Source organism: Plecotus auritus (assembly GCF_963455305.1).
Source record: "Plecotus auritus genome assembly, chromosome: 2".
NCBI classification, from domain to species: domain Eukaryota; kingdom Metazoa; phylum Chordata; class Mammalia; order Chiroptera; family Vespertilionidae; genus Plecotus; species Plecotus auritus.
This window is the reverse complement of record NC_137771.1, coordinates 92498559-92514872: the sequence shown is the minus strand read 5'-3', so window position 1 is coordinate 92514872 and position 16314 is coordinate 92498559. Positions and strand designations below refer to the sequence as shown.

General features: G+C 39.1%; 2 protein-coding genes across 2 annotated transcripts in view; both read right to left on the bottom strand.

Annotated features, from left to right (window-relative positions):
• CAGE1 (cancer antigen 1) overlaps positions 1-16314 on the bottom strand; it is a 69174-nt gene that overhangs the window by 16160 nt on the left and 36700 nt on the right. The gene's annotated exons all lie outside the window — the stretch shown is intronic.
• LOC308242909 (DDB1- and CUL4-associated factor 16-like) lies at positions 5276-5978 on the bottom strand (the record flags this gene model as incomplete). The annotated part of the gene is made up of 1 exon (XM_080657706.1): positions 5276-5978. One exon carries the CDS (start codon positions 5976-5978, stop codon positions 5328-5330), a length of 651 nt encoding a protein of 216 aa, XP_080513832.1. The 3' UTR covers positions 5276-5327.

Here is a 16314-nt window from a genome sequence, read left to right as displayed (position 1 = left end):
TAAACACCTGTTGGTGAATACTTATTAGCCCCAAATCTTCACTACCTTCTTTCCAGATGTAACCACTAGAAAGTAAAGCACTGATGATGTGCTTGATGATGCCTTTTCAGGTTTGGTAAATATTCTCACTTGCTAAAAAAAAAAATGACTGCTGATTTTTTTTTTAAATATATTTTATTGATATTTTACAGAGAGGAAGGAAGAGGGATAGAGAGCTAGAAACATCGATGAGAAAGAAACATCGATCAGCTGCCTCTTGCACACCCCCTACTGGGGATGTGCCCGCAACCAAGGTACATGCCCTTGACCGGAATCGAACCTGGGACCTTTCAGTCCGCAGGCCGACGCTCTATCCACAGAGCCAAACCGATTTTGGCAATGACTGCTGATTTTTAAAAAAAGGTTGAGCTCTGCAGAAACCGGTTTGGCTTAGTGGATGGAGCATCGGCCTGCCGACAGAAGGGTCCCGGGTTTGATTCCGGTTGAGGACATGTACCTTGGTTGCGGGCACATCCCCAGTGGGAGGTGTGCAGGAGGCAGCTGATCGATGTTTCTCTCTCATCGATGTTTCTAGCTCTCTATCTCTCTCCCTTCCTCTCTGTAAAAAATCAATAAAATATATTTAAAAAAAAAAAAAAGGTTGAGCTCAAATGTATGTCATATTCTGACCTATGATCCACTTTTTATTTGCAGAAAAACCATTAAAAATTAAAAACTGTATTCTAATACTGACATCTAAGATTAATTATCAGGAAAGGGTGTTCACAAATTCCCTTAGCAGTTACCTTAATTTTCAAAGCAATTACAGAAGAAAAATGACAGAAATGCTTCCATTAAGTAACAACATTAAGAATGGCCATAAAAAAAAAAAAGAATGGCCATCAATCTTCTAATGTTTTAAATATACTTACCTGTTTGTAGTGAAATACTTAAGGAAGCAAAGGCAAAGCAAATATGCTGCAAAAGTAGCAATTAACTTGTTTTTTTTCTTTCTTATGTAAATGAAGCAACTGGATGATTTCAAATCAGTGGTGCTTCTCATCTGACTGCTTGCCTTATTTCAGATAGGGAGTACAGATGTCATTACTTCAATTTAACAGATGAAACCAAGGTGAAGAGAATTTAAAAGACTTTGAAAGGATATATCTAGAAGTGGAAAATATTTATCACCAGTTAGCATAAGGCCTTTTCTATTGTGTGCCTTTGCATTGCATCTCCTCACTCCTAGAGGGTGGCGTTCCACTCTGAGCTTCACACAACTCATGATGCTTTACTGAAGCAACATAGAATTCCTCCTTGTCTGTTTTCCATTATAGACTTCCTGGCATATTTTTAATTTCTTTAATGGTTTTCCAGATCAAAAGTAATAACCCTTATAAGACCTCAGATTAAAGAAAGAAAAGCAAAATTTCTTAAATAATATTTATTTTTGAGATAAAGGGATAGCTCTGTAAAACAGATTTTAGATTATAATGAAAAGGAATCTAAAATTTTGTTTCTGCTAGAGTGTAAAGTTCAACCGCTTTAAGAATATAATGGACATACAATAAACTGTACATTTTAAAGAGTACAATTTGATAAGTTGTTTTTTTTAAATATATATATTTTTTATTGATTACAGAGAGGAAGGGAGAGGAAGAGATAGAAACATCAATGATGAGAATCATTGATCGGCTTCCTCCTGCAGGCCTCACAATCCGGGCATGTGCCCTGACTGGGAATCGAACTGTGACCCCCTCATTCATAGGTTGACGTTCAACCACTGAGCCATGCTGACCAGGCTAATGTGATAAGTTTTTGCATATATATGTAACTATGAAACCATCACCACAATCAAGATAGTGAACTTATCCATCACTGCCCCTCCCACAGAAGTTTCCTATTGCTTGTTGGTAATCCCTTCTCCTGCCAGCCTGACACTCACACTCTATGCTAGCCCAGGCAAATGCTGATCTGTTGTCTGTCACCATTGATTAGTTTGTATTTTCTAGAGTTTTATATAATGGGACCGAACAGTATTTACTATTGTCTGGGTCTTTCACTCAGCATAATTATTTTGAGATTCATCTAGATTGCTTGTGTATAAGTAGTTCATATTTTTTAAAAAAATTAATGAGGACCAGCTGGCATGGCTCAGTGGTTGAGCATCAACCTATGAACCAGGAGGTCACAGTTTGATTCCCAGTCAGGGCACATGCCCAGGATTCAGGCTCAATCCCTGGGGGCATGCAGGAGGCAGCTGATCGATGATTCTCTCATCATTGATGTTTCTATCTCTCTCTCCCTCTCCCTTCCCCTCTGAAATTAATAAAAATATATTTTAAAAAATTAATGAGTATGTCATTCATTGTATGTTTATCCATTCATCTGTATTAGACATTTGCGTTCCCTGCAGTTTTTGGCTATTACAAATAACACTGCTAGGAACTTACATATACAACTCTGTGTAAACATATGCTTTCATTTCTCTTGGGTAAATACCTAGGAGTAGAATGATGGCAGATGTATGTTTAACATTTTAAGTAACTGCCAAAATATTCTCCAAAGTGTTTGTAGTAGTTTATACTCCCTCTAGCAGTGTATGAGAGTTGCAATTGCTTCACATCTGCACCAATCCCTGGTATAATCAGTCTTTTTTTTTTTTTTAGATCAGGAGGTGAAAGGTTAAGCATAAACATCCATAGGGTTGAAGCTACAGAGGAGCTCTCACACCCTCCTCCAGGGTCTGGATTCTATTGTGACTGGCTATTGCCCCAAACATTCCTTCCAGCTTTTCACTCAACTGGAGCACCTGCTTTCCGTCCCAAGTTAACATCTTCCTCTGTACCTCATGGGGTTTCACTGACTGATCAAACTGTGATATTTGTCATCCACTCTCCCAGGTACTCATTCTTCAACTATGACCCCTTCATAGTCCCTTCCTCCCTCCCCAAATCCCAGGAATATATTTTGTACTATCTTTAAAAAAAATCTTTTGACCACCATCACTTATTTCTCTCCCTCCCCCCATAACCACCAACAACCTATTCTCTGTATCTGAGCTTGGTTTTGTTGTTGTTTTTAGATTCCTCATATAAGAGAAATCATATGGCATTTATCTTTCTTATTTCACTTAGCATAATGACCTTGTGGATCGCATGGTAGTTCTATTGTTAAATTTTGAGGAATCTTCATACTGTTTTCCATAGTGGCTGCACCAATTTACATTCCCATCAACAATGTAAAAGGATTCCCTTTACTCATCCTTGACAACACTTGTTTCCTGCCTTTAAAAAAATTATCTTTATTGTTGAAAGTATTACAGATGTCCCCATTTCCCCCCATTATCCTCTTTTTTTTTTTTTTTTTAAATCATGCCCTAGCTGATTTGGCTCAGTGGATTGAAGGGTCCTGGATTCTGGTCAAGGGCACGTATCTTGGTCCTGGCCTTGGTCAGGGGCATGTGGGAGGCAACCAATCGATGTATCTCTCTCACATTGGTGTTTCTCTCTCTCTCCCCCTCTCCCTTCCACTCTCCCTAAAAATCAATGGAAAAAATGTCCTCGGGTGAGGATTTAAAAATAAAATAAAATAAAATAAATTCATTATTGTTGAAATTATTACAGATGCCCCCACCCCTCCACTGACCCATTCTAGCTGTCCTGTCTTTTTTATAACAGCCATTCTAACAGGTGTGAGGTGATATCTCATTGTGGTTTTGATTTGCATTTCCCTGAAGATTAATGATGTTGAATATCTTTTCATGTACCTGTTGGCCATCTATATGTCTTATTTGCCAAAATGTCTATTCAGATCTTCGGCCCATTTTTAATTGACTTTTTTTGGCTTGGATTTTTTTTTTATATAGTTACATAAACATCAATATATTTTAATTTTTTGATTTCCCTATCTTTCCCACCTCCCCTTAAAAAACAGGTTGTAACATTTTAAAAACCAGTTTCACAGAAAACATCTACATAGGAACAGTTTCTGATATATTCAGTTACACTAACAGTGTGATACGGTTTCAGTTCAATCATTTTCCACCAACAAAACATTTTTTCTACCTATTACAATCCCCTCCTTTTTTTCTTTAAGACAATTAAGGCAGAAATACCCATTAGGCTATAAACATCCTTCTCTCTCCTAAAGTTGCTACACATTTATAGAATTTGTGATTCTATTAATGCTTTAAGGTTTTGATGCCACATTGTAGACAGCACTTAGTTATGGAAATAGGAAAAAGCAAAACTGAAATAAGGGGGTATAAGATAAATCTTTAACAATCTATTTTCTGAATCCTTTAGATGCCGTCAACCAGGATCATACACAGGTTTCAGTCTTTATGGTGTGAAAAGATCTAACGGTCTCATGCATTTATGTTGACTTCTACATTTTGACTCATCTAAATAAACACTGCAAGACCCATTTACCAGAGTACATATACTTCCTTGTTCAGATAGATCTAAAGCTAATCTATGTAGGAAAACAATGATACTAAAAAACTCTAACTTCAGGTTATATTAGGCTGAGACTTTCCATAGTAAGGTTCTTTACAGGTAGAAGCGATCCTGGAAAGTTGGCAATGGATGGGAAAGTGCATTAAGTGCTGTACCAGGAAACATACAGACTGAAATACTTTAATCCACTAGCAGTTAGTATAGAAAACATAAATGCTCTCTTAATAATCCTTTCTCTTTGGTCTTTTGGAATGTATTTTATTTCCTCTTGACTAAAGTCTGGGTGACAAGATGCAGGAAATATATTCCTTATAAAACAGGTGCCTGTTTAATGCCATATGCAGACCTATCCATATAAAAGCCGTGAGATAAATCATATTCCCACCATTTTCTTTTGTCAAGTTATTCAATTTTAACTACCTCCCTAAAAATGAATGTCAGAGAATAGTATGCGTAGGAAGGTACTATTGGGAGTAGCTAACATCCCCCTTTCCACAATGGCTGCTGTGAAGGCTGGGTAAGAAAAGAGAGTAGCCTACCCTGTCCTCCCCATTAATCATTAGATACCTAGAGTTAGAGTCTATTCAGTTAGGCAGAGTAAATTGGGGGGAGAACTGAATGTGGAGAATAGTCAATTAATTTTTTGCAACACTCTTCCTTTTGACGAATTCTCTATTAAGTTCTTGTTTTATCCACAGGGTCTGTCAAAGTGAGTGCTCACAATGCATGTTTTCTGTAGTTGATTGATGGGCCTCTTGGATAGATATTCAGCTTGTCAGGACAGGGCAGTTTGGTTGAGAAGGCTTTCCTTTCTCAGCTCTGGGCTGTGTAACTTGTACTACTTTCTCAATCAGAAACATAGGAGATACCAGAGCAAATGGTGAATCTTTACAGTGATTCAGTTAGGAGTTTGTTAACTGCCTTTTGGAAGTCAGTGTAAGAGTAAGTGGTGTTGATGGGTTCAGTGCGGGTTGTTTCCTTAACTGTTTTAGTTAACCAGCCACAGCAACAACCAGAAACACATGAATTAGGGATCTGTTTTAGGAATTCAGGGATGGGAGTGGCTCTACTCAAAGTTCGGCTTAACTGTTTGGTGGCAAATTGCAGTGCTCCATTTAGAGTGGCGTAATCTCTGGAAAGCCGGCTTGGACTTGTCAGCGGCTTTTGAAAAGGTGGGACTCCACAAGAAGCCAGAGGTGGCCACTCAGGAATTGGTTCCAGTTTGGGTACACAATGGGAGCAATGGGAGAGTCTTAGACCTATCTCTCGAAGTATATGGACCGGTGTGCTTGGATCTAAGAGTTTAGCATGATATAACCAGGAATTAGGATTTAAAGGTCTCCAAGTAGTCGTATATTTTAAAAGGCACTTAACCTGCCAGGCAAGACTCTCCAGAGCTGTCAGGTTGGGCATCACAGGGTCCTCTTCTTCAGAGGAATCCCACTCTTCCCCAGAACTCTCATTTAGGTAGTTAGCGTTTTCTTCTTCCTCACTTTCTGATTCTGATAAGGGACCAGGAGAGGGGTTTCTGGGACCCATAAGAATAGAAAAGAAGGAACCAGAAAAAGGTAACAATTGAAGCCAGCAAAACACTAACACCGGCAAATAGAACAAAAGATGGAAAATCCTTTCAACAAGGTTAAGTTGCCTGTTTCTGAGTCCATTACACACAAAGTATGCCTTTGGCTTGCACCACTATGCAATTCTTCGAGATTATGTTGTACAGTCTTCACTTACAAAGAAGACATCTCGGTTCTTAGGACCAGTTCAGTGTGTAAAAGTTAGTCACTTACCAGCGGCACAGATCAGAGTCTCTCCTTTAAATCCTGGCTACCCAAGAAGAGAAGGGGTCTTCGTACAGGCAAGCTGATTTTCTTAGCATGGTCTCAACTGGCCGTGATACTGTGAAGAGACACTTGTGTCCTTTGTTTTGTTGTCAGGAATATTACACCTACTTGGTAATGAGAAGAAGCTCAGTGGTTGGCTTCATAGTCTGTTGGTGCAGCGAATTTTGTGCAGGGGATGGTGGGATGAGTTGTCAAGGACATCTGGTGTGCACGGATCCGACATTTTCCTTAAGTGGTGCAAATGCCCTTGGAAACTGGTGGCTTAGCTGTTGGACTATCTGGAAAGGTAGCCTTAACCATAAGTCTTTATTTTATTGAGACAGGAGAAGCTGTTGGCTTTTAATTCTTCTGTCCTCTTACATTTTTATTATTTTTCTTTCAACCAAATTCCATCTTTTCATTTTGCAGTGTATTATCTTTTAAAAACTTTTCCAGATTATAATGTTCAAAAAGTACTGAAAATGTTATTAATCCCAAGGAGAATTTTTTTTTTTTTCGCCTCACGCCCTGCCGCACAATCAGGCGAAGCCCAGCGCCGCCACTCCACTCGCCCTCTCCATCGGGCACTACTTCCGGGCGAGCCTTCGCCCCTCCTCTTCCTTGGCTTGGATTTGTATGAGTTCCTCATATATTTTAGATATTAACCCCTTATCAGAACATGATTTGCAAATATTTTCTCCCATTCAGTAGGTTGCCTTTTCATTTTGTTTGGTTTCCTTTGCTGTGTAGCAGCTTTTTAGTTTGATGCAGTACACTTGTTTATATTTTGCTTTTGTTGCTTTTACTTTTGGTGTCAGATTTAAAAAATCATCACCAAGACCTATGTCAAGGAACTTACTGCCTATGTTTTCTTCTAGGATTTGTATTGTTTCAGTTACTATATTCAAGAATTTAGTTCATTTTGCCCTAGCTGGTTTGGCGCAGTGGATAGAATGTAGGCCTGCGGATTAAAGGGTCCAGGTTTGATTCTAGTCAAGGGCACATGCCCAGGTTGTGGGCTTTTTTTCTTTTAAAATATATTTTTTATTTATTTCAGAGAGGGAGGGAAAGGGAACTTTGATTCCTGACTGGGAATCGAACCATGACCTCCTGGTTCATAGGTCGACACTCAACCACTGAGCCACCATGACCAGGCTTTATTGGTTTTTAGAGAGAGAGGAAGGCAGAGGGACAGATAGAAACACTGATGAGAAACATCATTGATTGCCTGCCTCCTGCACATCCCCTACTGGGGATAAAGCCCACAACCCTGGCATATGCCTTGGCCAGGAATTGAACCTGCAACTTCTTGGTGCATGGGTCAATGCACAACCATTGAGCCACACAGGCCAGGCTCTTCACATATTCTTTATACAAGTCTTTTGTCAGTCCGTGACTTGCAAATATTTTCTCCCAGTTTGTGGCTCATCTTTTCATTAAGAACTCAGTATTTTAAAGTTTAAACAAATATTTCAAAAGAAAAGTTTTGGAAGACAGTCTATTAAATTAATGAAAAAGTATAAAATATTTTCATGAAAGCATACCAAAATTACTTTTAATATGTAAAGTAATATTTATGTAATTATTTAAATGTTGGGGTGGCGGCAACATTGTTTTTACTATGAGATAACCTTGTACATGGCTATTTGACTAATAATGAAAGCTGTCATTTACTGTGGTGTCTTATCCTTGATGTCTCAGAAATGCTATAAGGCTTCAGAGTTTGATGCTAGGAAACCCAAACCCACTCAAAGTCTCCACCAAAGAAAGCAGATTTGAATAAAGGAAGAAAAGGAAAAGGTTAGTAAAGTGCCTTTCTATGCGTCTGAGTTATTACAGCAGGAGATAAAGACCACTGTGAGTCAAACAGATGATAGCTCAGGTGAGGAGCAGCTCTCCAAAGCTTTGTTCTGCCCCAGACCCTCCCATCCACCAGACAGTTCACAGGGGCGAGACTTCTCTACTTGGCTCTACTCTACCTGGCCCTGGATTTCTAAATTCAGATCCTGTGCCTGGTAACCCCCCCACCCCCACCCCAACCTCCTCTTTAGCATGACACTCATGCATGGGTTTTGGCTTTGTTTAGTTCTTAGATGTTGGCATCCTCTTTTGCCTCCAGTGAAGATCTTAGCTCGCATGGAGAAACCCTTCCCCTGACCCTCCCAACAGAAATCAGATTTGGAAACAAACTAAATTGAAGAAAAAGCAAAAAAAAACTTTAGGTTGGTACCAAGCCCAGGAATATGTACTCTACAGTTTTAAACCACTTTGGCTTGAAAAGCAGTCTGGAGTCTGCACATAGTGGATGTTATTTATTCTGTCATGATTCTTATTCTTTGAAAATATAATGCATCTGCTAAAATCTGTGTTAAATGAGAGTTGTTAAAATCTGCAGATGAGACTGTCTCACAGATACAATTAGCAACATATTGAACAGTGTTCCATCTTACTACAAGGATAAATTAAAAGGGTAATTGTGTAGAAGATTTCAAGTGATAATACTTAATGTTGGCAAGGTTTTGGTGAAACAGTATCACTGACACGATGATACCTGCAAGGTAAAGTTCAACTCTTTTGGAGATTCACATGCATATTTATAGCTTTAAAAGCAGTAATCACATTTCTGTAAATTATTCTAAGGAAATAACATACAGAGGAGAAGCCTCTACAGATAAAGTAGAAAGAACTCAAATATCAAACAAGGGGAATAGCTAAGAAATTATTGTATTTCGACGCTATGGAATATTATGCAGCCATTAAGAATTATATACAATCACCTTGCTGGTGTGGCCCAGTGGTTGAGCATCAACCTATGAACCAGTAGGTCACAGTTTGATTCCGGTCAGAGCACATGCCCGGGTTATGGACTGGATCCCCAGTGTGGGACGTGCTGGAGGCAGCAGATAAATGATTCTCTCTCATCATTGATGTTTCTCTCTCTCTCTCCCCTTCTCTGAAATCAATAAAAATATATTAAAAAAGAATTACATACAATCTATAAGGATAGCACAGTAACATGCAAAATATGTGATATATTAATTAAAATAAAATTTAAGGGTTTATGGACACTAAGATTTCAACTCTGTAAAAGAAAGTGAACAAAGACTGGCTGTGTCTGAAATGTTGTAGTATGAGCTATAATTTATTCATATGTTAAAATACTACACAGGGATGAAAATGAATAAATTACAGCTATACCTACCACAAGAAAGAATCTTGCAATTATAAGGCTGAGGAGGAAAAAAACTTAGAAAAGGATATATAAAACACAATTTTAAACTACTAGTATATGCAAAACAATATTATACCTTGTTTGCCCTGGCCAGGTGGCTCAGTTGGTTTGAGTGTTGTTCCCATACACCAAAAAGGTTGTGAGTTCAATTTCTGGTCGGGACATATACGAAGGCAATGGATCAATGTTTCTCTCTCACATTGATATCCCCCCCCCCCCCCCGCCTCTCTTTTCTCATCTCTCTCTCTCCTTCCTCTCTAAGAATCAGTGAACATATCCTCAGGTGATGATTAAAAAATAAAGAAACTCAGCCATATTACACATTGTTTAAAGATAAATAAGCAAGAAAGATAAATCCCAAATTCAGGATAATGGTTACCACTGGATAGAGGGGCCACAGGGGCTTGAACTATAATCATACTTTATTTTTTAACCTGGGTGATAGGTACATGGATATTTGTTACATTAATTTTCATATAGTTTGATGTGAAATATTTAGAATACATTTTTTTAAGATAGCATCACAGCCCTTACATACGTAAAGAAACAAGGTCTATCAAGACCTCCCCAGCCCCGGTGTCTGAGGGCTGAGACATGTGCAGCAGTGTGTTCTCCTACCTGCCCAGTGCCCAGCTCTCCTTCCCCGTGGGGCCTGCCCACGTGAGCTGGAGCACATGGCACAGATGCAGACCCAAAGAAGTTGAGATGGGCCTTGCCAGTTCTATGGAGAAGCAGGCTCCATGAGCAGGGCTGAGTTAGGCAGAGGAAGAGCCTGTGCCTGGCCCTGTTCACAGCCACATACACTTGACCACCGAAGAGGAGGAAGTCCTGGAAAGCTGCCCCTCTGGATGGCAGGCACTGAGGGCAGAGAGGCTGGCTGGCTGCCAGTGCTGGACGAGGTTTACCCAGTCCAGGTGGGACTGCTCAGTCTCGAAGTCCGCCCCCCCCCCCCGCCCCCGCCGCCGCAGAGAAGTATTTCTCTACAGTCCCTCTGTATTCTACATTTGTGTAAACACAGTTCTAAGTTAATAATATATTAACTTGCTCTGACAGAATACTGAAATCTGAATCACTGAAAGATAAAATGAGGTCCACACATTTTGTATTAGCTTTCTATTGCTGCTGTAAAAAGTTATCACAAATTTAGTGGCTTAAAACAATACAAATTTGCCATGCTGGCATGGCTCAGTGGTTGAGAATCGACTTATGAACCAGGAGGTCACAGTTTGATTCTCAGTCCAGGCACATGCCCGGGTTGCGGGCTCGATCCCCAGTGTGGGGCCTGCAGAAAACAGCCAATCAATGATTCTCTCTCATCACTGAGGTTTCTATCTCTCTCTTCCTCTCCCTTCCTTTCTGAAATCAATTAAAAACATTGTTTTTAAAACAAGAACAAAAAAACACAACACAAATTTATTATCGTCCAGTTTTGTAGGTTAGAAATCAGACGGGGTCTCACTTGAAGTGTCAGCAGGGCTGTGTTCCTTTCTGAATGCTTTAGGGGAGGCTGTCCAGCTTCTGAAGGCTGCCCATATTCCTGGGCTTGTGATCCCCTTCTCCCATCTTCGAAGCCAGCAATGTTGCATCTCTGACATTCAGTGGTTGCATATCCCTCTGACATGGCTGGATGCATGTGACTACATTGGGCTCTTCCCGATAATCCAGGATATTCCAGCTCCACATTTAAAGGCCTTTGATTTAAACACATTTGCAGCCCTAGCTGGTTTGGCTCAGTGGATAGAGCATTGGCCTGTGGACTGAAGGTCCCAGGTTCGATTCTAGCCAAGGGCACATGCCTGGATTGTGGGCTCAATCCCCTGTAGGGGGTGTGTGGGAGGCAGCCAATCAATGATTCTCTCTTATCATTGATGTTTCTATCTCTCCCTCTTCCTTCCTCTCTGAAATCAATAAAGAAATATATGTTTTTTTTTTTAATTGTTTGTATTACAAATAGTAGTACATATGTCTCCTTTTTTTTCCCCCTATTGACCTCCCCCCGGCCTCCCCTTCCCCCCAGTACATGCCTTTACCTGCCCCCCCCCAGTGTCTTTTATCCATTGGTTATGCTTATATGCATGCGTACAAGTCCTTCAGTTGATCTCTTACAGCCCTCCCCCCAACCTCCTCTGCCTTCCTGCTGTAGTTTGACAGTCTGTTCCATGCTTGTTTGCCTCTGTATCTATTTTTTCCCCCCATTTCTTTCCTTTAAAAAATCTTGCCTCTGCAGACTAGAAATAAACATATAACAACAAAAAATGTTTGAGTCCCAATTTCAATGTCCAACAGTTCTGAGTCCCCGTTTCAATGCCAAACAGTTCCTTAAGTGTACATGTCAGCAATGATATCTGGATGGTGGGCACATGGTGGCAATGCAGGTCCGACCCTCTCTGGTTTGGTCCTTAAAGAAATATATTTTAAAAAAATAAACACATTTGCAAAGTCCTTTTGCCATGTTCTGGAGTCAGGCTGTGGACATCTCTAGGAGGCCACTGTTGTGCCTACAACTCACCTCTAAGAGGATCGATCACTGAGGCTTCTATCACTTAAGGCGCAAGTGGCTTGGCCACACAGTTAAGAAATTTGGCTTTATCTTCTTGGATTCCTAAGAAGTTTTTGCTTGCATTAACACTTTTTCTGCAAATGAGTTTTCTTACACTCTGTTAGTGTCAACTTGCAGAAGTGTGTCAAAGTAGAAATAACATTCACTATGAGTGGATGGATCAGTCATCAGTATGAACAGCCTCAGGGATTGGGATAACTAAAGGCTGACTGGTTGATTTCCCAATTATTTATACTAAGGTTTTGAGATTGAATACATACAATAAAATATAAATGCCCTAGCCTGTTTGGCTCAGTATATAGAGCGTCAGCCCTCGGACTGAAGGGTCCAGGTTTCAATTCTGATCAAGGGCATGTAGTAGCTGGGTTGCAGGCTCGATCCCCAGCCCTGGTCGGGATGTGCAGTAGGCAACCAATTGATGTTTCTCTCTCTCTGCCCCTTCTCCTCCCTTCCACTTTCTCTAAAAATCAATGGGAAAAATATCCTCAGGTAAGGATTAACCAAAGGTAAATAAATAAAATAAAATATAAATAAAAAATGAACAAGTAAACCAGAATTCACAGAACAGGTGAAGAACGACATGCAGCTATAAAGACAGTTAAACCTACAGTGCCTTCCTGGTAACTAAAGCAAAACTGAAATGCAGTCAGTTACAAGATTTTTCATTACTCATGCAATGAAAATACAACTGTTTCTAAAGAAAAGCTTTTCCTGGTAGGCCTGAAGTCCCAAAGGAAGTTCTCATCCAAGCAGCACTAAATGAAACAACAACCTCTGTAGTAAACTGAAAAAGAAGTTTCCTAGGATTGTTGAGGACATAACACCAAAGCATGACTCAGGAAAAGCAATTGAGTGAGGGCCAAGGCAGCATGTTCCCAGCAGCAGCTTTCCAAGAATAAACACGATCCAGATTGTGACAATTAAGTAGTGAAATGAGCATATGGCCAACACAAAAAAATGAATTTATGATCAACACACACACAAAAAAGAAATGTAACAGATTAATAAAACCAGTGTTTCTTCTGTGTAAGGGAATATATATATATGATCAAGATGTAATATGTCTTTTTATTGTGGGTTACTACTAGAAGGATGAAGGGACTGCACAGATAACCCTTCAGAGATACAAGAGTTCTTAAACAAGTTCTTGATAAGAGTTGGTCAGCAGATAGATTGATATTATATCCTCCGACAAGGGTCCATAGTGTAAATATTGTTTCTTGCACTGGCCTTAGAATAGGATTTAGAGAAATCAAAACCAAGAAGGTGAGGAGTAGGGTTAGAGTGTGCTTAAGACAGTGGTCGGCAAACTCATTAGTCAACAGAGCCAAATATCAACAGTCCAACAATTGAAATTTCTTTTGAGAGCAAATTTTTTAAACTTAAACTATATAGGTAGGTACATTGTTATTAACTTAATTAGGGTACTCCTAAGCTGGCCTTTGCTAAAAACATCCTCAATCTGATTGAGATACGTTCGCTGAGGTCGACCCCTTCCAACTCTCCCATCCACACTCGTCTTGTATACTTGTTTCATCTATCTCCTTTCGTTCACCCTCTCTGTATGTCCAAACCATCTCAACATACCTTTCTCAATCCTCAACACTACATCTTCTTTCACTCCACAACGTTCCCAAAAATTAATTTAATAAACTTTACTTGTCTTAGTTAAACTCTAGGTACGTTGAATAAAACTTGATATCATACTTAATAACGGTATTATCTGACAATGACTGACAAACACTAATGTGAACAATGGCCTTGCATCTCCTTGGAAAGTTTGGGTAAGTCAGGTTTGTATGTTGTTGTTTTTAATTTTAGGCACGATTCCAGGTTCTCATCAATAAGACGACTTCTCAATTTACTCTTGATAAGGTTCATGCTTGAAAATGATTGTTCGCATAAATATGTAGACCCGAATAAGGAAAGAACAGCAAATGCTAGTTTTTTCAGTTGATTTTATGAGTCAGGAATACTATTCCAGGTGTTAAAAATCAACATATCTTCCTTCTCCAGGTCTTTCAAAGCAGACCACTTGTGCTGTGAACTAAGTTCACATTTGTTTTTCTCCAATATTTCTATATCAGCACAAAGACGTTCAAATTTCGAGCTCCACAATTCTTTGTTTTTTAAATCCAGCAATTGCATTTCAAAGTTGCCAATGTCAATATTAAAGGGAGAAAAATTTAATTCTGTTACAGAAGCATTAAGAGGTTTTTTAACAAAGGCTAATGTCACTTTGCTGTTTCTGAATTCCTGAAACCTGTTGAGAAAAGCTTCCCTCATATTTAAAAGTGTTGTTTTGAAATAGCAAATGTCAATATCAGAATTATTTTCTTGGCGATGTTTCAACAGGCTTGGAAAGTGAATCAAAGTTTCTCTTTCAAAATCTTGAGCAAAAAGAGATAATTTGTTTTCGAATGAAATAACTTCTAAAATCGAAAAAATTGTGTTTCCTTTCCCCTGTAGTTTATGATTAAGCTGATTTAGATGAGACGTAACATCTACCATGAAATAAAATTTTTGGATCCACTGATCATTCATTAGTTCTGGATAGTGAACACCCTTCTCAAGGAGAAATGCTTTAATTTGTTAATAAGGAAGTGAAACGTTTCAAAATGTTTCCTCTTGATAACCAATGTACCTTGTTATTCCGCAGAAGATCTGCGTACTCACTCTCCATTTCAACTAAAAATTCTTTAAACTGGCGATGATTAAGAGCTTTAGCTATAATGGAGTTGATAATGTTAATCGCCAATTCCATAACTTTGCAAATTTCTTCTGGAAATGTCTGCACACAAAGCACTTCTTGATGAATGATGCAATGGTAAGTATCTCGTGATTAATTTTTTCTTTCAAAAGAGCAACAAACCCATTTCTTACACCGGTCATACTTTTCGCCCCATCTGTTGAAATTGAGACAATTTTATCGAGTGGAATATGATGTTTTTCAATGCACTCAATTACAGCATTTGTTATATCCTCTCCACATGTTTGACCTTTGAGTAGCAATAATCCTAAAAGTTCTTCTTTAGGACCTGTAGATGAAATAAATCGTACAAATTTTATCGAGTGGAATATGATGTTTTTCAATGCACTCAATTACAGCATTTGCTATATCCTCTCCACATGTTTAACCTTTGAATGGCAATAATCCTAAAAGTTCTTCTTTAGGACCTGTAGATGAAATAAATCGTACAAAAAGTGAAACTTGTGCTGTATCATTTATGTCACAAGACTCGTCAACTGCTAAAGCTGAAACCAATTTAAGATCTTCGACTTGCTGGTCGGTTATATTCGAAGACATTTTGACTGTTCTGTCTTTGACTGTTTTAGCAGACAATGGTAACTCTTTAATTTTTTTTAGAATATCTGCTTTGTTCTTAAAATCCCAAAATAGCTCTTTGGATGCATTTATAAAACAAGTTTTTATGTATTCACCGTCTGTATATGGTTTTCCTCTCTTAACAATCTCTTGGTTAACCACAAAACTTGCAATATTAACATTGTTGGAAGATTGCATACAGTAATTAAATACAGAACTTGATTTTTCTTGACTCTTCTGAAGATCCTCAACTGCTTTCTTCCTTGCATCACCGACAGGATATTTAGTACTAAATGACAAGTGTTTAGTTGTAAAGTGTCTCTCCAAATTTGATTTCTTGTTATGCGCCAATTTTTCCTGACAAATAAGACAGGTCGGAAGGCCATTTAAGTTTTGAATAAACGCAAAAGTCTCGGTCCATTCAACTTTAAATTCATGGTTTTCATCTTCCGTTTTTCTTTGCTTCTTCTTTGTAGCCATGTCAAACAGGGCACCTAAAAAAAAGTTTCATTTTATAATAATAAAGGCACCAACACAAAATAATTACAATTCTTAAATTGATGACAAAAATACCTGTAGGATTTGCAGCTGGTTGGAAAAATACAGGTAACTTTGTGCTTCAAGTAGGTACTTTTGTCACCCATGCACAATTTGCGGATGCGACTAGCACTAACCACTACACAATGAGACTGCTGACTGACTGGCTCACTCAACTTGTGCATGAATTGCGCGCGCCTCCCCCGGGCTGCATATCCTGCGGCCCACCTGCACCATGTCTCCCGTCGCCCAACCGACACCCCCACTTCTTCTAACGCCATTTCTTCAAAATAGACTCGCCCAGGCCGAAAACCGACTTCTGCGCATGGGCCACAAAGTTTCAATCGCACTGTACATGCGTGCCTGCACGGGGTATTTTGTGGAAGAGCCACACT